At 45.9% G+C, this 23,261-nt stretch overlaps 2 protein-coding genes across 2 annotated transcripts in view; one reads left to right on the top strand and one right to left on the bottom strand.

Annotated features, from left to right (window-relative positions):
- The window catches only part of snd1 (staphylococcal nuclease and tudor domain containing 1), a 390,687-nt gene that overhangs the window by 193,956 nt on the left and 173,470 nt on the right, over positions 1–23,261 (bottom strand). The gene's annotated exons all lie outside the window — the stretch shown is intronic.
- lrrc4.1 (leucine rich repeat containing 4.1) lies at positions 10,290–15,926 on the top strand. Its single transcript, XM_084049647.1, has one exon. The coding sequence runs from the start codon at positions 12,486–12,488 to the stop codon at positions 15,333–15,335; it is 2,850 nt and encodes a 949-aa protein (XP_083905773.1). The 5' UTR covers positions 10,290–12,485; the 3' UTR covers positions 15,336–15,926.

The raw sequence follows: 23,261 nt of genomic DNA, 5'->3' as shown, positions 1-23,261 counted from the left end.
TTGTACTGGAGACGAGCCGTAAGTGTTTTAGGTGTACAAAGTGACATAGTGTGTAACACTGTGGTGTTGATAACGACAACAGGACCACGGAGGTTCATGGGAGGTGAGCTGAACCAAACAAACTGGAGCTAGGGCCAGGCGGGCATCACTAATATCCCCTATCACTCCATATGATCTCTAGACAAACTGGCAAATAATTGCTGTGCGTGTGTGTGAGTGTGAGTGTGTGTGTGTGTGTGTGTGTGTGTGTGTGTGTGTGTGTGTGTGTGTGTGTGTGTGTGTGTGTGTGTGTGTGTGTGTGAGAGAGAGAGAGAGAGAGAGAGAGATGAGAATTAAGATAAACAGAAAAACCCCTTGCAAGCAATGAAAGTTCGCACTGGGACACTGAAAGCAAACGTGTGTATTTGCAGTGTGTATTGTGTGTGTGTGTGTGTGTGTGTGTGTGTGTGTGTGTGTGTGTGTGTGTGTGTGTGTGTGTGTGTGTGTGTGTGTGTGTGTGTGTGTGTGTGTGTGTGTGTGTGTGTGTGTGTGTGTGTGTGTGTACGCGTGTTTGCGCTTGTGTGTTTGTAATCTCTTGCAGAATTATTGTTGGACATTGAAATTAAGTGGAATTGAAATGTCTGAACAAAGTCGTCTTCCTCAAGGTCATCATCGTGTTTGTTTTGTGTGTGTGTGTGTGTGTGTGTGTGTGTGTGTGTGTGTGTGTGTGTGTGTGTGTGAGAGTACTCTAAAAAAAAAAAAGGTTCAAGCAAATGGTAATAAGCAAACGCTGGATAATTACTATAGAAGTAGTCTATATACATACTGTAGGTTGAGGACAGAACAGAACAGAACATTGCGCAGGTGTGTGCATGCATGTGCAAACACACAAACCCAAGCCAAATCCCAAAATAGTGTACCTCCTGTCTCCTTGAGAAACACACACACACACACACACACACACACACACACACACACACACACACACACACAAGCATATCATCAGAAACCTTGTCTCCTATTTCAATGTTATGTTTTTTCTTTGTTTTGTTTTTGTAAATGAAGGCCCTACTTTGTTGTTCAAGAGTGTCGCCCAAGAGTAGTGAAAATAGCCCATAGATCTACAAGCTCAGTAGATTGACAATTTTTTGGCAATATTTGAAACGTTTTCAAGGTGAAAGTGCTTCATCCTGTCTGTGGGTTTTTATAAATACTGAACCAAGGAAAAGTAGAAACAACAGCTAAATAATAACCAAATTGGATCTATTGGAACACAGGTTCCTTTTTGACATTTCCTGAGAAGTAACGGTTTGTTGGACATGACCACGTTTCTGCCCGACAGCAACGATATCTTGGCGGCTTCAAGGACAGCGCATAATGTAAATCCTGGTTCCCGGCGACGGCAGATGCGATGACATTATCATTAGATCTATCAGTGTCTATATTGTACATTCCTTTAACCCATTAAGACCTGGAACTGTGTCCTTTTTAGATTTGAGCTGAAAAGCATTATTTTACACTTTGGGCTATTCAAAAATAGCAGATCTACAAGCTCGTAGCGCGGCACCGAGTGCCGCGCTATGAGCTTGTAGATCTGCTATTTTAAAAAAATCGTGAAAATGTGTGCAAATCTTTGAATATATATATATTTTTAAGCGAACATTTTTAACTCAAATCTTCGCTTCTGGGGGTCCCTGGAACAAAATATTTTGATGGGGGTCCGCGGCCAAATACATATAATTTTGGGGGTCCTTGACATGAAAATGTTTGAGAACCACTGATATAGAAACATACGTTTTTCGGAAAACTGTTGGGATTTAGGAGACATGTAGAATCGGCTTCAGGTCTCAATGGGTTAATCTGATTAGCGCTGCTGCTATACCATACTTCAGGCCATTCGCCCCCCCAAACGGAATGGAAAACGAGTGCGCGCACGCGGGGCTGCTGACCTACATGCAGACTGGCCGCATCCCAGATTTGCCCGCAATCACCCCTAGGGGCCCCGGTTCCGTACGGTTCGCTCTCACACACACACACACACACACACAGAGCCGTGCAAACGCTCACCCACACTAACCCCCCCCACCCTAGAACGTGCCGACTGACCTCCAACCCTCCCAATCCCTGCCACAGGAGCCAGCAGCACAGCAGGCGGGCAGGCAGGCGAGTGGGGGCCGCATATGTGACGAGCACGACGTACCAAGCCATCAACCTCCGCCATCACACGGTCTCCCGGAGGTAAGAAAAGTCCTGGCCCCCCGGCGTGACCGCGCAGACTTTCTCCTTGTCAGGATGCCGTGTGGTAGCGTGGTGACACCGCAAGGACCGGAGGTCCATTCTACAAATGCCTTCTGAATCAGTAGTTCTCAAACTTTTTTTTTGTGCGAGGGACCCCCAAAGTGATAGATTTTTCAAGATTTAAAAAAATATATATATGTTCAAAAATATCAGATGTACAAGCTCGCAGCTGTGAGCTTGTAGATCTGCATTTTTTTTTTATAGCCAACACTCAAATATAAAATGACAGATGCTTTCCCGGGTTTGAATGGGTTAACATACTGGACAAATGACCCTCCCCTAACCGTGCTGGAGTCCAGATCAGAGGCTTTGATTGGTTGCATCAACCATCAATCTCCTACCACAGTGATAAGCTTTTTTTTTTTTTTTTTTTCCAAGGACCACGGCCCCCACATTTTGATACAACATTGGATGTTTTTGGGACCCCAATCTCTACTGTAAATGTTATTGTGTCATTTAACAATGCGTGTACAAAATGGAACCAAACGGACCCGTAAGAGGCTGTTTTTTCCAGACAACAGAAAAAAAAAATACATGGGAAAAAATACCATGTTGGTAGAGTGATTCTGGCTGGCTTGTTAGGACAATATCAGGAATGCAGCACAAGCCACAACACACACACACACACACACACACACACACACACACACACACACACACACACACACACACACACACACACACACACACACACACACACACACACACACACACACACACACACACACACGTCCCTCTGGGCAAGAAGACCTTGGCAAATCCTTGCAGAGACCACAAGGTGCTGACGCACGCACAAAAACGGCCGGGCCATTTCAGGTCAACGCGGAGCTACGACGCGAGAGGTCAGCCATTTTGGATATGTGCCGCGTTATTAGGAGGACCTGGATGCCCGGCTGGACAGAATCACTGAAAATAAGCAGGATGCGAGGATGTCCCCTGATGATGAAAGACAAAGAAAGGAGTGATAGGTGGAGGGAGATATACACCAGTGGTTCTCAATCTGTGCGGGTCCCCACATAATGTGGAGGGTCCCCAGATGAGTGAGGTGACAATTTAACGACTTTTTTAGACCCTTTTAACCCATTGAGACCTGAAGCCGATTCTACATGTCTCCTAAATCTCAACAGCATTCTGAAAAACATATGTTTCTATATCAGTGGTGCTCAATCTTTTTCATGTCAAGGACCCCCAAAATTATATGTATTTGCCCACGGACCCCCATCAAAATATCTTGTTCCAGGGACCCACAGAAGCAAAGATTTGAGTTAAAAATGTTCGCTTCAAAAATATATATATTCAAAGATTTGCACACATTTTCACGAATTTTCAAAAATAGCAGATCTACAAGCTCGTAGCGCGGCACTCGGTGCCGCGCTATGAGCTTGTAGATCTGCTATTTTTGAATAGCCCCAAGTGTAAAATAATGCTTTTTAGCTCAAATCTAAAAATGACACAGTTCCAGGTCTCAAAGGGTTAAAACAAAACAAAATAAAGACCATAACTACAAAATTTAACAAACTATACTATAAAAACTGTCAAATATAAGAAAGAGGCAAAACAAATATATATATATATATATATATATATATATATATATATATATATATATATATATATATAGCAGATCAACAAGCTCACAAAACCAAGCTTGTAGATCTGCTATTTTCACAATATGTATCAGTGGAAGAGCAGGTGCTCGTCAGGGTGGAGGGTCCCCCGGTTCAAATCTGATTATTTGGGGGGATCACAGCCTGTAACGGTTGAGAACCAGTGAGAGACAGTATGAAGAGAAACCGAGAGAGAGAGAGACGCTGCCGCCCTGCCAGGCATGCTCCCATTAAGGGTCAATGGACCATTTTTGTCCGATTTTGTGGACAGACTGCAGTGAGAGGGTAAAACACGACCCAAACCCATTCTGGGTCACTAGCCCATAGCCACACACACACACACACACACACACTGCAGCTCAGGTGTGTGCAGCTCAGGGATTGTCAGGAGATTCTATTCACTTCCAGGCAAATAAGAGTCCATGTTTTATAGAGGTGGAGTCGACACTATGTCAGCTGACTCTGAAGCAGGAAGGAACTTCAGTTGGAGGCCGGTAGATTCAAACATCAGAGTGTGTGTGTGTGTGTGTGTGTGTGTGTGTGTGTGTGTGTGTGTGTGTGTGTGTGTGTGTGTTGTGCCCATCAAGCACAAGAACCCTAGTGTCCCTATTCTGAGCATGTCATTGTAATAAGACGAACATTCCGCGAGTAAAGGCGCTCTACAAGCTCACAATGTTTCACACCGGGTCAGTGTGGTGTGTGTGTGTGTGTGTGTGTGTGTGTGTGTGTGTGTGTGTGTGTGTGTGTGTGTGTGTGTGTGTCTGTGTGTGTCTGTGTGTCTGTGTGTGTGTGTGTGTGTGTGTGGGGGGGGTATATAGTGTTAAGCAGTATACAAACTTAGTGCTCAGAGTGTGCATGATCAAACATGCAGAGTTGCATGCTTTCGTTTGGTTGTGGCATCCCCGACGAGGCGCCGGGTACTGGTTGATAGCGGGAATTCCCTGTGGAACCAATGCAGAGGAAAGCAGGAAAACCCCCCTGTCTCTCTCTCTCTCTCTCTCTCTCTCTCTATGCAGACATGCTTTGCTCGTTACGTGCGCTTCAATGAAGCCCCTTCCTATTCAACTGTGGCATTGTGCTGTGAAGTGAGCTGGAAAATTGTGTGTGTGTGTGTGTGTGTGTGTGTGTGTGTGTGTGTGTGTGTGCGCGCGCACGCGCACGCTCTCTGTGTGAGTTTGTGCTGAATTAGCGTGTGGTAGTGGTGTGTGTGTGTGTGTGTGTGTGTGTGTGTGTGTGTGTGTGTGTGTGTGTGTGTGTGTGTGTGTGTATGTGTGTGCTCTCTGTGTGAGTTTGTGCTGAATTAGTGGTGTGTGTGTGTGTGTGTGTGTGTGTGTGTGTGTGTGTGTGTGTGTGTGTGTGTGTGTGTGCTGAATTAGTGGTGTGTGTGTGTGTGTGTGTGTGTGTGTGTGTGTGTGTGTGTGTGTGTGTGTGTGTGTGTGTGTGTGTGTGTGTGTGAGTTTGTGCTGAATTAGTGGTGTGTGTGTGTGTGTGTGTGTGTGTGTGTGTGTGTGTGTGTGGGGGGGGTGAGAGATAGAGGGCTGTGCACCGTACCCCTGTGCTGGTGGGAATAGCGTACTGCGCTACAGGCATGATGACCTTCCCCTAGCTAGTGTGTTTTCTCTCTCTCTCTCACACACACACACAACCCTAGTAACACCATCATGGCTGGTCTTACCATCCATGAATTACCCACAATGCTTCCTGTTTCTAATATAGGAGATGCTTGGTACGACTCATTGGACAAGTGGAGGTGCAGGAGGTGACAGGGCGGGAGGAGGAGGAGGAGGAGGAGGGTGAGGAAGGTAAAGGGGAAGATGGCGCCCGTTCTGCCGGCTTCTTCCACGTGACCTTTGCGGGAGCCGTTTAAACAGAAACGGAGGGTCAAAGTTCGGTCCGTTTAGAGACTTCTAACCATCTGCAACGACGGATACAATGTGTAGAGTTAGAGAGAGAGGACGAGCAAAATAGCATTCGAGCAAAAAAAGTGTGGGAGAGATTGATGACACATATCAAGCGCCTCCGGCAATGAGCTTTTATTTGTATCTTTCTAGTCATCAAAGGAATAGATTCCCTTTCATTTTGTTTTACCCCTTATTTTTTTAAATATCTATCCCATCTCATGGCTTCAACGAGAGTAGCCTGCCTTTTTATCACCGAATGTATAAAGCAGACGCGCCGAGTTTCAAGTTATGAGATACTGCTAAAAAGACTGATCAAAGTTTAAAAAAAAATACAAACAAAAAAGAGAAATGAAAGTCTGACTAATACTATTTCCAAGATATTTTATAGTAATCATGAATCATAACTGCTTAACTTTGTTGTTTTTATTCAATTATGTATACATGGATTTCAACTAGTCAGTTTTTTTTTTAAAGTATGTGCAGTTTTTATTTAATCTTTGTAGATTTGTGTTATTGCTTTCATCTACAGTAATCTCCTACTGAGATTCACATTAATTGAAAAACAAAGCAAAAAAAATAGTTATTTTGATTATTATTTCAACTATTATATCACCTTAAAGCTCATCCTGAGATGTTTTTTCTTAAAAGGCACTAACCACATCTCCAGTAAAGTTAAATCCTCAGTGTTGAAGTGACCGTTTGTAAAATGACTGATAGATAGGAACCAAACTGACCTCTGTAACTCAAAGTGTACAAAAATAGTCTCGCATATAAGTCATACGGTCGTCTATCTCCTTCTGTCCACCCAAAACGTCTGGCGACGCCATATACTATAGTGTGCAAGTGGCACCAAATGGACCCGCCTGTCCGACCCGAGTTAAACGTACACCCAACAGCGCGTACCACCATGTCATGTCATCTCAGGGACGACTGCAGCTCCATCTGAAGCCCGTTTTGGCTCGTCGCCCAAAAATAGAGTAGACCCCCACTGGATGAGAGAGTGAGAACGAGAGAGACGGATTGAGTCTGTCTGGATAAAAGAGTACTGTGGGGGGGAGAGAGAGAGAGAGAGCGAGAGAGAGAGAGCAAGAGGCGGTGCTTCGTATAGTGCCATCATTCATGAGGGGAGTGTGTTGATCACTGGAACCTTCGCTCTCCCTCTCCTCCACTCTAACAGCCACTCCCCCCCCCCCCCAAAAAAAAATTAAAATAGTAGGGGTTAGATGAGGACACACACACACACACACACGCAGAGGGCATTAAAACACATAGCACAGAGCTGTAGGGATGAGAAGCGACAGGGGACAAATATGTGAAATGGAGGGGAGTGAAATAAAAGATGAACAGGGAACGTGAAGAGTTGGCCCACGTGAGCTAAGGTGGGGGAGGGAGAGAGAGAGAGGGAGAAAGAGAGCTAGAATATAGTTGTAAACCACTATTGCCTCGTTGTTTGAAACAGGACTTGACTGACTCAACTCAAACCACACCAAGGTTCGAGTTTAGCTCATCTCCATAATTTCACTTTTTGTTTTAACTTTTTACTTACTTGATCATACTACAGCGTCACAAAAAAAGCAATCTAAAGTAGCAGAAAAACACATCAGACTAAGCAATTCCAACCATAAGACTACACAAATCAAAGCATGAGAGTACTGTATATACATCAACACATAACTATCGCGAAAGAAAACATAAGTCTAACGAAAACTAAATATAAGATGAACCACTTAGAACAGTGGTTCTCAAACTTTTTCATGTCAAGGACCCCCAAATTGACACTTATTAACGCGCGGACCCCCATTTCAAAAGATATGCCAGGGACCCCCATAAGAGAATTGATTCTCAACCATTTTAATTTCAAGGACCCCCAGTTTGACATGCATTAGGGCTACAGACCCCCACTTGGACCGCAATTTATATTGTAAAATCTATGTCAATTTAACTCTGAGAGTGTACAAATGGAACCAAATGGACCCGTTAGGGTCCATTTGGTTCCATTTGTACACTCTCAGAGTTACAGACCCATACGGGTCCATTTGGTGCCTAATCTATAATTTAGCTCGGGACGCCCTGGAACTCCCTCAAGGACCCCTGGGGGTCCCCGGACCCCAATTTGAGAACCAATGACTTAGAACCTAGCGTCCCTATTCTGGGGTAAACACTTGGTGAAAGTAGCAAATCTGCAAGCTCGCAGCGCTTTGTGAGCTTGTAGATCAGCTATTTTTGGCAAAGATATTTGGTAGTGAGGGGAGAGAAAAAAAGGAGCAGACAACATGGCATTGAGCTATGGGGGAACGCCCGTCAACCGGGTATATAGGTTTTAGGTAGTTAACAACAGCAAAACCTAAGATAACACATTTTGAGTAAACACACGTTCATGATATTGATGGCAGAGAAGTGGATTGGGCTGTGTGTCTTTATTTGGGTAAATTGTGTTAGATCTCTCTCAATATCACTTACTTTACTTAGAAGATGGCTTTAATTGACAATATTTTGTCTGTTTTTACTAATGTCTTCTTCTATCAATTCAAATACACTTTATTGGCATGCCAATAATTATCATATTGCCAACGCATTATACTTACAGACATAAATGTTGTGAATATTTTATTGTGAGTCTCACTCCGAGTATCATAATTAAACAATATTTACTCTGAATTGTGTTCATAAAACTGGTGCATTTTTGCTTGTTTAATTACGCTAACCTTTGAGAATATGTAGCAACATTCTCTGTACTACTGTGTAGTACAGAGAATGTAGCTCAATCAAGAATATTGAATTGAACTATATATATATGAGAGAGAGAGAGAGAGAGAGAGAGAGAGAGAGAGAGAGAGAGAGAGAGAGAGAGAGAGAGCGCAAGAAAGAGAGAGTTGAATAATGATGATGAATATGAACAATGATCGTTGTGATTGATTGTTGTCAGATAAACATGCCAAATACATTGAATTACAACGAGTTTATGATCTAATTGTGTTCGATAACAAAGAACAACACTTACAATATCACAAACAAACACATACACATCAACATAGTTTTGTAACATTGGAACTCACGTTCAAACAGTAATGTGCTACTACTTTCTTCTTCTTTTTTTTACCATTTTGTTTGATTCGTTCTTGATGCCTTGGCAACAGTGGGGTAAAGTTAACTAAGTACATCTACTTAAGAACTGTCATTTTGAGGAATGTGTAATTTACTGGACTATTTCAAGTATCCTATACTTTTTACTACTAAACATGTTACTTGTATTCAACTACAAAACGTTAGTTACTAGTTAGTTTGTAGATTTAAATTATTATTACAAAAATGCATTAATTACTTAAGCCCTATATACTTTGCTATTTGAAAATAGCCGATCGACAAGCTCAAAACAAAGTGACGTGTTGTGAGCTTGTTGATCTGCTATTTTCTTAGGCATTTTATATATTTAAAAAGGGACATTCTGCATAATGAGTACCTTTTAACTTTTGATACTTTAAGTATATGTTGATGCCAATACTAATGTACTTTTACTCTAGTACATTTTTATACTGGACTTTTACTTGTAACAGAGTGTTTCGACATCGTGGTATTGATACTTTTACTTAACCCATTAAGACCGGGGACGCATCTGCGTCTCATTTTAAGATTTATTTGGGCTATTCAAAAATAGCAGATCTACAAGCTCGTAGCGCGGCACCGAGTGCCGCGCTACGAGCTTGTAGATCTGCTATTTTTGAAAAATCTCGAAAAAATATTTTCCAGATTTTTTCCCAAAAACTGTTGAGATTTAGATTTTTTTTAAGAATCGCCTCAGGTCTTAAGTAAAAAAAATGTGAGTACTTCCACCACTGCTTGGCAATACTGTTGTTGTAACATCCGTGCCAGAGAGAGTGTGACAGAGCAGAGAGGAGAGAAAGAGAGGTAAAATGAGACAGACAGACAAACAGAGGGGGACAGAAAGAGAGAGGGGAAAGAGGGAGAGAGAGGGGGGGGTGAGAGAGCGGAAGTAGAGTGAATCCGGAGAGCGTGTAGGAAATACCGGAGCGACCCCGCGATCACCGGGGCGACGGGGGTTAAAAAACGTGGTTGCCGTGGGGACGCTGCTGTCCATCTCCCCCCCCCCCCCCTCTCTATCTCTCTCTCTTGCCCAGTCAGTCAGTCTGTCCACTAACCCCTGAGCTGTAGGAAGCCCCCCGGATGCCACAGAACACCACACAAACAAAATGAAGTAAAAAGGGGAGACGGAGAGAGAGCAGAAAAGAGAGTGGGAGAAAAGAAGGGGGTTTCTGAAGGACTAGGGCTCAAAAGAGAGTGCTTTGAGCTCACCCAACTACCTCAGGACACTGCAGAGAGACACAGAGAGGGAGGGGGGGAGAGAGAGAGAGAGAGAGAGAGATGCAAGCCCCGGTGCTCTCCCTCTCTCTCTCTCTCTCCCCCCACCCCCCCTCTCTCACTCTCTCTCTCTGTTTTGCTGCTACAACGGATCCTTTCCACACCGACGCTGCTGTTAACGTCACGCCTCTAAGCCGCGCTGCTTCGCATCGCGCCCCTCTTCCCCCAGTCCCACACTACGCTGGCAGGGGGGAGTCAATCCACAGGAAAAGGAAAAAAAGAAAGAAAGAAACAAACGGATAAAAGGACCAAAGAGGGATCGCTTGGAAAACAAAAAAAAAACTAGAAGAGAAAATCAGAAGATAAGAGCGGAATGAAGACAAAGTCTTTGGGAGAGGGGAGAACAAGACACTGAGACACAGAGAGAGAGAGATAGAGAGGAGAGCTCATTCTTTCTCCTCCTATTGCTGCTATAACTACAACGCTGCTATCGCGATTCTCTCTAGAAGAGCCTCTCGCTCAACAACTCCCCCCCCCTCCTCCTCCAACCCACCTCACTCAACCCTGCCACAACCCCCCGAACTCCCCCCCCCCGAAGAAATTGACGGATTATTGGGAAGTGTGCGGGAGGCAGGCTGCAGCTGCCGCTGTGTGTGCAGTGCACTGCTGCCGGGACCGCTACTAGTACTACTGCTGCTGCTGCTGCTGCTGCGTGGTGTGGTGTGGTGTGGTGTGGTGCACGGGAGATGGTCCGCGCGTATGCGTGCGTGTGTGTGTGTGCGCCGGGCGTGTGCGCGCGTCCGCTGCTAGTGCTGCCACTGCCGCTGCCGAGGCAGGAAGAGAGGAAGAGCGCACAGCGCTAGTTAAGAGGAGAGCGACGCATATGACAGCAGCGCGTGTCGCCTGAGCCTTTTCAACCACCGCTCCACCGACGAGGACGACCAGCAAACGGGGTTGGACAAAATACCCCAACGAGTGGACATTAACGACACTAACGCCGAGAGACAGAGACAAGACGGGAGAGAGGGAGAGAGAACTGAGAGAAAAAAAGGGGGGCTGGACTGACCGACCGACCGAGCGAGCAAGCAAGCGGGCGATTGACCACCAAAAAAAGTGAACGGAGAAAAAGGAGAGGAGGGGGCTGCTTTCGTTTCTCCTTTTTTTTTTTTTTTAACCTCCTCTTTCTCAACCCCCCCGCCAGCAAACAAAAGGCAAAGAACATTTTGAAAAAGGACTGTGGAATTTCCATTCTTCAAGCTCGTTACACAAACCCACCCCCTCTTCTCTTATCTCCTTTTTTTGTTTTTTCCTCTGCCTCGGGTTTCGCTGTGCAGAGAAGCGTGCATGTGAGTGTGCGTGTGTGAGAGAGTGTGTGTGTGTGTGTGTGTGTGTGTGTGTGTGTGTGTGTGTGTGTGTGTGTGTGTGTGTGTGTGTGTGTGTGTGCGCGTGCGTGTGTGCGTGCGTGCGTGTGTGAGTGTGAGTGTGTGTGTGTTGTGCGGTCGCCTATGCTATGGAGACTTGGGGAAGGCGTCTAGCAGAAGGATCGACTGTCGGATTCCAAGGGCAAGCGAGAGAACAGGAGCCGATGGCGAGCGAGCAGAGGAACGCATCCTTGCTTGGAGCCTGACTGGATTCTTTATCTCTAAAACCTGTTTTTTTTCTTCTCTTTTTTTTTTCCTGATATAAGGAAAGGAACAAAAAACGGGAATCACAGTGGGCCTTCAGATCTTTCTCTTTGGATGTATGGATTTACAAAAAAAGAAAAAAGAGAGGCTTCGTCTTGGTTAAAAGCTTTGGCATTGATTTCTGTTTGACAGAGCAGACATTAAAAAGGCTTTCTTTACTGCTCTTGGGATTATACACGCAGCTGATTTGAACACCACAGCTCTTTGCTGTGATTGCACACAGGAGGAAAGCTAAATATCTCAGTTCAAGGACCTGTAAAAAAAAATTAACTTGAGGTAGGTGTCTAGTGTTTCAACCCCTATTTGCATCAATCTGTAACACCCTACCCTCCTCCGTCTTGTAATCAGGTTTTTCAGTTGCTTAATTTGCCATCATGTCCTGCTCATGCACACGCTTCAGAAAAACCAGCCCACTCCCCCCTCCCATCCCCTCCCGCCCTTGAGCGCAGTCCATGGAAAAAAAAAAAAGTATAGCTTAATCCAGGATAGGGCAAGTCCCCTTGCCTTCCAGTAAGCTTCAAAATCTGCCTCCTGCTGTCCTCTCCAGCCACCTTCACCCACCCTCTCTCCCCTGGTTCACAAAAGCTTGACCGACCTACCATCTCCCCCCCCGAACCCCCAGAGCCCCAAAACGGCCCCACTCTCTCTCTCCCCCACCAACACCCCCATCCACCCCCCCGGATGATGCTGAATTATGAATGTGCCACATCATGAGTCTCTTGGGGCGGGTAGCTGTGCGTCGAGCCAGGAAAGCCGCCCTGCTCTGTGTAGTGTTCCTGATGGTGCGAGCGTGGAGCAGCGCCTCGCTGGCCTTGGCAGGGGCGGCTGCAGCGGCTCCGGGGCCCCAGGGCTGCCCACCGCAATGCTCCTGCAGTAGTCAACAGGGCAAGGTGGTGTGCACCCGCCGCGGCCTCACCCGCGTGCCCCCGGGCATCCCGGCCAACACGCGCCACCTCAATCTGATGGAGAACGCCATCGAGGCGGTGCAGGCCGACTCCTTCCGGCACCTGCACCACCTTGAGGTGCTTCAGCTGGGGCGTAATGCCATACGTCAGATTGAGGTGGGGGCGTTCAACGGACTCACCAGCCTCAACACGCTGGAGCTGTTTGACAACCGGCTGACGGTGGTGCCCAGTGGGGCCTTTGAGTATCTTTCTAAACTGAGGGAACTGTGGTTGAGGAACAACCCGATTGAGAGCATCCCCTCCTATGCATTCAACCGGGTGCCCTCGCTCATGCGCTTGGACCTGGGTGAGCTGAGGAAACTGGAGTACATCTCAGAAGGGGCCTTTGAGGGCCTGCAGAACCTCAAGTACCTAAACCTGGGCATGTGCAACATAAAAGGCGATATGCCCAACCTAAGCCCTCTCAAGGGACTGGAGGAGCTGGAGATTTCAGAGAACCTCTTTCCAGAGATCAAGCCAGGCTCCTTCAGAGGCCTGCGCTCTCTCAAAAAGCTGTGGGTGATGAACTCACAGGTCACCGTGATAGAGCGCAACGCCTTCGATGACCTGTCGTCACTGGTGGAGCTCAACCTGGCCCACAACAACCTGAGCGCGTTGCCCCATGACCTGTTCTCTCCACTCAAGTACCTGGTGGAGCTACATCTCCACCACAACCCCTGGAACTGTGGCTGTGAGGCTGTGTGGTTGGCACGTTGGCTAAGGGAGTACATCCCCACCAACTCTACCTGCTGTGGACGCTGCCACACACCTGCCCAAACCAGAGGTCGGCAGTTGGTGGACGTTGATCGGGACGAGGGCAACAGCCTTCAATGTTCAGCCCCGTTCATTGGCGATGCACCGAGAGACTTGAACATCTCTGCCGAGCGGGTGGCCGAGCTCCGGTGCCGGACAGCGTCCATGTCTTCGGTGCGCTGGCTCTTACCCAATGGAACTATCCTGACACACGCCTCCGGTCATCCGCGAATATCAGTCCTCAACGATGGCACCCTGAACTTTTCCAACGTCCTGGCGGGCGACACGGGCACCTACACCTGCATGGTGTCCAACGCCGCCGGAAATTCCAATGCCTCGGCCTACCTTAACGTGAGCGCGGCCGAGCTAAACACATCAAACTTGAGTTACTTCACCACAGTGACTGTGGAGGTGTTGGGGCCCACCACGGAGATGCCCAAACCCAAAACCACAACCGCTGCTGCTGCTGCTGCTGGTGTGGCCGGAGGTGGAGGGGGAGGCGCAGGGACTACAACCACAACGGCCTCTCCCTCTGTTTTCCAGCCGGTCTTCATCTCCACACCCACCGTGCTGCTACAGAGCACCGACAGTTCCCCGGGTGCCGCCAAGCCGTCTGCTGGGCCAACGATTAAAGGAGCGACCGGCAAGCCAGCCAAGCCGGGCCCAAGTCTGGATGAGGTGATGAAGACCACAAAGATCATCATCGGCTGCTTTGTGGCGGTCACGCTGCTGGCTGCCATCATGCTCATTGCCTTCTACAAACTCAGAAAGCGCCACCAGCAGAGGAGTACGGTGGCTGCTGCTCGCACCGTGGAGATCATCCAGGTTGATGAGGAGGACCTACCCCCGCCGGCCTCAGCCACCCAGGAGACAGCCCTCACACTGCCCGAGATCCGGGACCACAACAGCATCCATAAACTGGACTATATCAGCCACACGTCTGACTATGGCTTTCACAAACCCAAGGCCGAGTACAGAACCCAACCCGATTTCACCCTTCACAAGCCCAAGGCTGAATATACCACCTACAAACCCACTATGGACTTCAGTGCCCACAAATCCCCTCCAGACTTTAGCCTTCATAGAAAGGCTGACTACAGCCCATTTAGACCAGACTATAGCCTTCACAAGTCTAAAACAGAATATAGCCCATTCAAACCGGACTTTGGCACTCAGCCGAAAACTAAAACAGAATACAGCCCATTTAAGCCAGATTACAGCACTCACCCGAGACAGAAAACTGACTACAGTCCATTCAAACGAGATTACAGCACCCAACCAAAACCCAAACATGACTACAGCCCGCTGAAATCAGACTACAACACACAGCCCAAACCTAAATCAGACTATAGTCCATTTAAACCCGACTATAGCACACACCCAAGACCCAAACTGGATTACAGCCCATTCAAAACAGACTACAGCACTCAGCCCAAGCCCAAACTGGACTACAGCACTCAGAGATCCAAACCCGACAGCAGTGGCTACATGCCCCCAGACCCATATGCCCCCCATAAGACAACGGCAGATTACACCGTCTTCAAGACGGACTTCAGCGGCCCCCACAAACCGGACTACAGCGCATTCAAGTCTGACTTCAGCCCCCACACTCAGAAGCCCCAAATGGATTACAGTCCCCACAAAGTGGACTACAGCCCCCACAAGGCAGACTATAGCACTCTGAAGCCCAAATACAACACCTATAAGCCGACGGGGCACGGGGCGAAATGGACAGAGAACAGCGTGGGGAACTCTCTGCCTCGAACCTTGCCCAGCGGCGCCACTGCTTTGCCTGAGCCCTTTGTCATAAAAACTCACACCAAGGAAAAGGTCCAAGAGACTCAGATTTAGAAAACTGCCCCCAAAAAGGACAACCCCCCACCCCCCACAACTCACTCCCAGCCCTGCCCCATTACCTCTCTACCCCCCCTCTCATAAAGTCATGCAATAGAATGCACAACAAAAAAAAGGAAAAAAAAAAAAGGACAGGAACTACTTTTTTTGTACAGAGTGCAAACTTAAAAGAGACTGATGATTTCTTGTTGTACATGCTTATAAATAAATATATATATGGAGAAGTTGAAACTACCATGGGCTGGTGATAGAGAAGCATATTATATTAAAAAGAAATAAATTGAAACTATTTTCTAACTTGTAACTTCTATTTAAAAATACGAGTTGTTTAAGATGCTGTCTTGACTTTGACAAATGAGGGTAGACTTGTTTAAAAAAAAAAAAGGGGCATTCTGTGTGATTTTTAACCCATGATGCTACAGAGAATGCAGTGAAAAGATAAAAACATTTATACCGAGAAGACTTTCTTTATCAAAAACAGTAAAAGGATCTTTACAGGTTTATCTTGTAAAAGCACCATGAATTTGTACTGTGCCAAATGTTATAAATGCAATAAAAAGGATTTTTGGAAGAAAAAACAAAAAAAAAGGAACGTTTTAGAGAGATGTTTTTTTTCTTCCCTTTTCTCCTTTCTCCTGGCGTGCTAGCGATAAGCCAAACGCTTTAGACACTGCAGCAAGACGCTGCAGCTCTATGCTTAACCCTCCGTGTGCTGGATGACTCAGGCAGAGTGAATCATGGTGCAGAAGTGCCCGGTGTGCTGGCGGTGTTTTTAACACCTCCGATGCATGTTTATGTGCAACGGGGGGGGGGGGGGCTCGTGCCATTTAAGTCGGTGGTCATGGTGGTTTTATCGCAGTGTTAGGCTGATCCAAAAAGGGCTTGTGGCCCCCGATCGGTCATCTTTAAAGTTCCAACAAATGCGTCGAGAACAGCATTAACTGATTTAGAGGGGCTGCTGCTGCGTAGCCGAGTGTTTACGTTAGAACAAGCACCGCTGTCATAGCGTCCTAATGTTAATTAATTGAGACATCGGGGGGGCTGCACTATGCTTTTTGATCGATGCGAGCCGATCGTGTGACACGTGGCTCTTTTTTCTCTCCCCTCCAAGTCCTCAACTGGTGTTATTAATCGTGCAACTAATGAATGAAAGGTGGTGACAAATTCAGGTGAAACATGGTTTGGGATTAAGGCTGTCAGACACTTTGCCCAAAAAAATATATATAGAGCCCCATTTGTCTTTTCATTGCATTCCCCAGCTGCTGTACCTTCATCAATCAGTGGGTTGGGGAGGGGGGGTGGGGGGGTACGGTAAAGGGGGCTTTTTATGGTGACAAATGTTTGCAGGTCTCACTGTTAACTGTGCATTCCTCATCGTTGACAATATAGCACCCTCAATCATAATATAGAATCACACCTCCGTCTAATGGAGAGCGACGGTGTGCAGGCCGGCAGGGTCCGCCTCGGACAGGTGGGACGCTTTGTCTCCGAAAAAAGGGAACCGACTGACACCACCGCTTGTTATTCTCTCTCTCTCCCCGTGCTTAAGAGCAGTCTCACAAGTACATGCATCCACCCAGGGGGAAGCTGCCTACAGCTCATTGAAATGCAAAACATTAAAGGAGAAAAAAGCAAAAAACATAAAGGACAAAATGAGCGAGGGAGGGAGGGAGGGAGGGAGGAGGGGAGGTAGAGAAAGGCAGATTGGGAGCAGTGAAAGGCATTAACGTTGCTTTAAGCTTTGCAGGGTACCGGGGAGTGGGGGGAGGGGGGGGCTTTTTGACAGGTTCGAGGGAAGCATTTTAGGTGCTTGATGCGACCGTAACTTGCTGCTTGACCTACGCGGGCGTCCCCCCTCTCACATAAATGTGTTCCAAACGCTTAGAAATAGATTATATATATATGACAGATTGCCGGGAGAGGTGTGATGTGATGTCATGAACCTGGCCAGTTCAGGCCCCACCCCCTCTGTGCCAGCCTCCTCACTCACTGGTTTTACTTAACGCCGTTCCACCCTGAAAACGTCCCCGAAATGTTTCAAAAACAGCTGATCCGTAAGCTCACAAGGCAGTGGCATCGCGACACGTTGTGAGCTTGCAGAGCTGCTGTTCTTTTTTTCCCCCCCCGTAGTACAAGTACAAAACAGGGCTTATAAGCGGGTTAACGGGCCGGCAGCAGGGCAAGGGAGGGGGAAAAAAGACAGGTGTCAAAAGAATGCCGGAGCCATGGCAGCATTATTACCACTCCCCCCCCCTGTTGTTGTGATGGTCCCTCTAATGGCGTAGTGATGGAGAGGCCGTGGACGGATGGATGGAAAAGAGTATGAAGGAGAAAGAGACACCGAGGCTGGACCGGGGTGGGAGTGACAAGAGGTTAGAGCTGCACAGCTCAGAGGGCTCAGGACGTTACTTAACCTGCAGTACCCAAGTTGTCAGCCGGGGGGGAAGAGTTATGTGCGTGTTTGTGACGGGTGACAAACCACCCCAAGCTCTGAGAAATTAGAGAGGGAGGGGAGGGATAGGGGGAAAGATGAGATTGAAAAACGGAGGTAGAGAGAGAAAGCACCAGGACAGGCACGTATACAGTTGGCTAGGTGCTGTTGGTGGGAGGGAGGGAGGGGGGGAGGGGGGGGGGGGGGGGTGGGGGGTGCGGTGGGTGGGTTCGTAAGTTGTTTTTGCAGTTTCCTTGGACGCGGGTCAAATCCTGTAAAAGCGGGATGGCACTTGTTAAAAGTTTATATTTTATCGTCCCTTAAGCTGCATTATACAGCTGAGGGAAGAATATGATGACGCGGCTCGAAATCAAAAATCGCTGCGGGTGTCGCAGAGACAAGATTACCAGCATCTTCTTCCAAGAAAGATAATAGTATAAAAAAAAAAAAGAACAAAAACTACACAATGTAGACAAACTTAACAAGCTCAGGCAACAAAAGACAGCAGCCAACAGCTGAATGTGTGAAATATTGTTCTAGAAAAGATGAGAATGCACATACGCACAGCGGTCCAGGACAGCGAACGCAAACACAAATGAACACTGCTTTGAGATGCAAACAGACAGATGACACACACACACGAGTGTTTTTTTTGTTTTCACCGAAAGTAAACAAACCAAAAAAATACTTTCATGACCAGGGCTAAACAACCACACACACACACACGCGTTTTTTTTTTTTTTCACCGAAAGTAAACAAACCAAAAAAATACTTTCATGACCAGGGCTAAACAACCACACACACACACACACACACACACACACACACACACACACACACACACACACACACACACACACACACACACACACACACACACACACACACACACACACACACACACACACACACACACACAAGACGGATGACAGACATATGAGTGTTTTTTTTTCACTCCCACACAGACATAACAATGTTGCCCATTAAAACTGTTACTAAGAAATAAAGCCAGAGGTACCGAGATAAACAACAAAAAAATAAATATATGTATGCTTTTCAGTTTTTTTTTGCATGGCCAGGGCTAACCACACCACTCATGCAGTCACAGTAAACACAGTTGAGACATAGTTCGGGCACTAATGCGCACACACACCCACACCCGTGCACAGGGTTCAGAAAAAGGCTGACAAGATGATTGGAGAGTTTTTGTTTTTCACTCCCACACACACACACTGACCAAAGAAGACAAAAGTAAACAGAAAAGCAAAAATATTTTAACGAACAGGGCTACACATACTCACATATTATGCTTATGTGCGCAGTTAAAAATGATGAGCACCAAGTGTGTGTCTATGCATGTGCGAGGTTACTTTCTTGTGTTGTTAGAGTCACTGGTATCCTAGAAGGTCTCTCTCTCGCTCTCCCTCTCTCTCTCTCATATCCTACTGGGATAAATATAACCCACCGCAGTGCACCCAGAGCCATCAAAACTGGTCACTTAGGATAAAACATAGCAAAATGAGACAAGGGCCCAATCAGGCGTACCCCCTTCCTCGCCACTGCCATCGTCATCTCACAGCAGCACAGGGCCGCGTTGACAACGTGAACGCCGTTCTCCAGGTAGAACGAGGCAGAGACGAGACACAGTGTGCACGTATAGCTAGTGGTTGTGTGTGTGTATGTGTGTGTGAGAGTGAGTGATGTTTTCTCAGGGCACATTACGGTGAATGAGGGATGGAAGTGGAAGGGGAGAAAGACAGAGCCTTGTGTGTGTGTGTGTGTGTGTGTGTGTGTGTGTGTGTGTGTGTGTGTGTGTGTGTGTGTGTGTGTGGGGGCTGCTTCACGATAATGACTAGCATCAGAGGTGGAAAGTAACTTAAGTACATTTACTTAAAAACAACATTTAGAGCTTGTAGGTGGGCTATTTTTGTCAAAGATGTTTGGTGTAGACAGAACACAGGGGTCCAAGTACAGAAAAGAATGCTGTTGGTGTAAGGATATCATATACCAAGATTGTGTTCACACGCTGACGTTCTTTTCTTTTGCACTCTTTTTACGGTTTTATTATTATTGTTGATATTATTACCTATGCATTGTCTGAAGGAAGCCGAAGGAAAATATGTTTTACTCCTATGTACCTGTACACGAGATGTAACAATAAAGCACAAGCTTGAACCCTTGAACCTTGAGATACAACTCAGGTCCAGTTTACTACTGTAGGTCTAGAGCAGTGGTTTTCAACCCTTATCATATCAAGGGCCATTATTTGTTCGGCATTTGAGCCACGGAACCACCGTTTGATGAGATTTAGACTCTCAAGACCCAAGACTTAGAATATTTCGTTGTTGTTGGATGAGATTTTGTCCACAATTCCATGCTGTATTGATGTGGTACCATTAGGAGAGATAACAGGAAAAAACTAATGCAGATGTTTAAAAATAATGTATCTCTTGAGAGCGTAAAATGAAAGCAAATGGACCCGTAAGGGTCCATTTGCTTTCATTTTACGCTCTCAAGAGATAAAGATCTATAAGGGTCCATTTTGTTTCATTTTACACTCTCAAGAGTTAAAGATCTATAAGGGTCCATTTGCTTTCATTTTACACTCTCAAGAGTTAAAGATCTATAAGGGTCCATTTGGTTACCAACTCTCCATCATTTAGCTGGGGACCACCTGGAATCCCTTCAAGGGCCACTGGTGGTCCCCCGGACCACTGGTTGAAAACCACCGGTCTAGAGAGCGTTTTAAGTGGTCAAGTTCAAGGATCCCCGGTTTGATATGCATTTTGGTCACAGATCCACCATTTGCTATGACTCTTCTCCCCTGGCTGGGAGGCCAATCTATAAAGTGCCGTCCCTCAGTGTGAATTCAACACGTGAGCCTATTGGTATGCTATTAATAGGGAGCCGTTATTGGATAACTGATGGTCAGTCAAACGGGCCAGTCTGATAGGGAGGCGGGTCGGGATGTCAGGATGGCGGCGTTGTCCGTGGCGACAGGAAAGGCTTCGTCTCTGTGGGGAAACGTAATGTTCCCATACGCTGTCGGTACAGGTGCTCTCCAGCGGTGGAGGGAGTTACTTTGAGTTTTTACTCGAGTAAAAGTAGCGGTACCACTGTTAAAAAAAAATACTTGAGTAAAAGGCATGTATTTCTTTTAAAAAAGAGAGTGTGTATTGGCATCAAAATGTACTTAAAGTACCACATTAAAAGTACAAAAGATTTTTTTTTTCCGAAAATAGCAGATTAAAAATAGCCTCAGTATAAAATGTATGTTTTTGCAATCATCTAAATCTAGGAAGTAAGTATAAAACTGTCAGATGATTGCAGTGGTGTAAAAAGTACAATATTTATAGGGGTATTGAAAATTCAAATACTCAAGTAATAGCACAGTACTTGAGTAAATGTACTTAGGTAATTTCCACCGCTGGTACTAACCACGCACACACACACCCCTTCTCTCTCTCTCTCTGCCCTCACTTTACCATTTCATTTGCAGTTAGAAAGCCATTTGGAAAGAGGGAACAAAGTCACAGTTCAGGAAAAGAAAAGAAAAGAAAAACAAGTGACAGGGGGAGAGAGAGAGAGAGAGAGAGAGGAGCTGTGGGGAAACACTGGAAAGTGTACAGGAGGAGGGGAAAAAAGGGCTGAGAAAGCAAGAGGGACAAGCCTGGGAGAGGTACGATGACAGAGGGAATCCAATACAAGTGAGAGAGAGAGACAGAACTAGAAGAGGGAAGGGCTGAGAAGCACATGCACACGCACAGACACACACACACACACACACACACACACACACACACACACACACACACAAATATCGACAGACAGGTAAATGGAAAATGTGTTGAAGCTGTAGGAGCCGAGTGACGATAGAGTCCATGTGAGATGAAATGGGACATAAACCATTAGTTGTAACAACAACCACAATAGGACACCTGGAAAAGAGGTATGGGAGGGAGGGAGGGAGGGAAGGAAGGAAGGAAGGAAGGAAGGAAGGGGGTTAACCAGGAATTAAAACCAGAAAAGCATCCGTCATTGTAGATTTTAGCGTTGGCTACTCAAAAATGGCAGATCTACAAGCTTCTATATCTGTATAAAATAAGGGCAAAAAGGACAGCAAACAAAATGTAAAAGAGAGGCGGTTAATGTGCATATTATAGATGCAGAGAGAGGAGAAATGGAGAAGCAAGCGAGAGCCGAGAGAGAGAGACAGTAAGAAACAGAGGAGAGAGAGAGAGACGCAGGCTGAGGAGAGGGACGCAGAACGTGATGCAAGACTGCCAGCTACAGATAGAACTGGGGATATATAGACCTGCATCTCATGGCTCCCGTGTGATTGGTGGACAGGCTCAGGCTGCAGCCTGGGTGGGTGGATGGGTGGGGGGGGGGGGGGGGGGGGGGGGGGGGGGGGTGATGCTAGTCAGATATTTAGAGCACCCATTCTCAACCTGTGGGGGCCTTGAGGATATTGCAAGTGGGCCCCCCCCCCCCCCAAATAATTAGCAAAACATTACGATTTGATTGAATCCTAACAGTTTTCTGAAACACTTATGTTGTTTTATAATATCAGTGGTTCTCAATCTTTTTTCATGTCAAGGACCACCCAAAATGATATGTATTTGGCCGTGGACCCCCAATTGAACATATTTTGTTCCAGGGACCCCCAGAAGCAAAGATTTGAGTTAATAATGTTTGCTTTAAAAGAATATATATATATATATATATATTCAAAGATTTGCACACATTTTTTTCTAAAATAGCAGATCTACAAGCTACTGATTTAGAGATATAAGAGAGATTTACTGAGATAATAACATCCTAGTTACTCAGAATGACACTAGTTATGCCATTTAGACATATCCTAGTCATGTTTAGATATATACTAGTTATGTTATTTAGATGATACCAGTTATATTTAGATACTAGTCATGTTTAGATAGATACTAGTCATGTTTAGATAGATACTAGTTATGTTTAGATAGATATAATAGTCATGTTACTTAGATGATACTAGTTATGTTTAGATAGATATAATAGTCATGTTACTTAGATGATACTAGTTATGTTTAGATAGATATACTAGTTATGTTACATAAACATACTAGCTATGGTATTTAGATAAGATACTAGTGGTGTTATTCAGATAAATACTAAAGGAGATATATACCATTAAGAATAGCCCATTAAGACCTGGAAGGCATCTGTGTCACTTTAGATTTCTTTGGCTATTCAAAAATAGCAGATCTACAAGCTCATAGCGCGGCACCGAGTGCCGCGCTATGAGCTTGTAGATCTGCTATTTTTGAAAAATCTTTGAAAAATATTTTTTCCCGAAAAATTAGGATTTAGATTTATTTTTGAAGCGGCCTCAGGTCTTAATGGGTTAAAGAAGGAGACACAAAAAGTGCATTATAAAGGTTAGGTGGGGGGTGGAGGGTAGGGGGGGAGGGGGTGTTTGTACAGTAGATACTGCTGATATACCAGTAATG

The sequence above is a fragment of the Gymnoscopelus microlampas genome (assembly GCF_963454915.1).
Source record: "Gymnoscopelus microlampas genome assembly, chromosome: 23".
NCBI lineage: Eukaryota > Metazoa > Chordata > Actinopteri > Myctophiformes > Myctophidae > Gymnoscopelus > Gymnoscopelus microlampas.
Note: the sequence above shows the minus strand (reverse complement) of the source record. Positions and strands in the feature narration are given on the sequence as shown.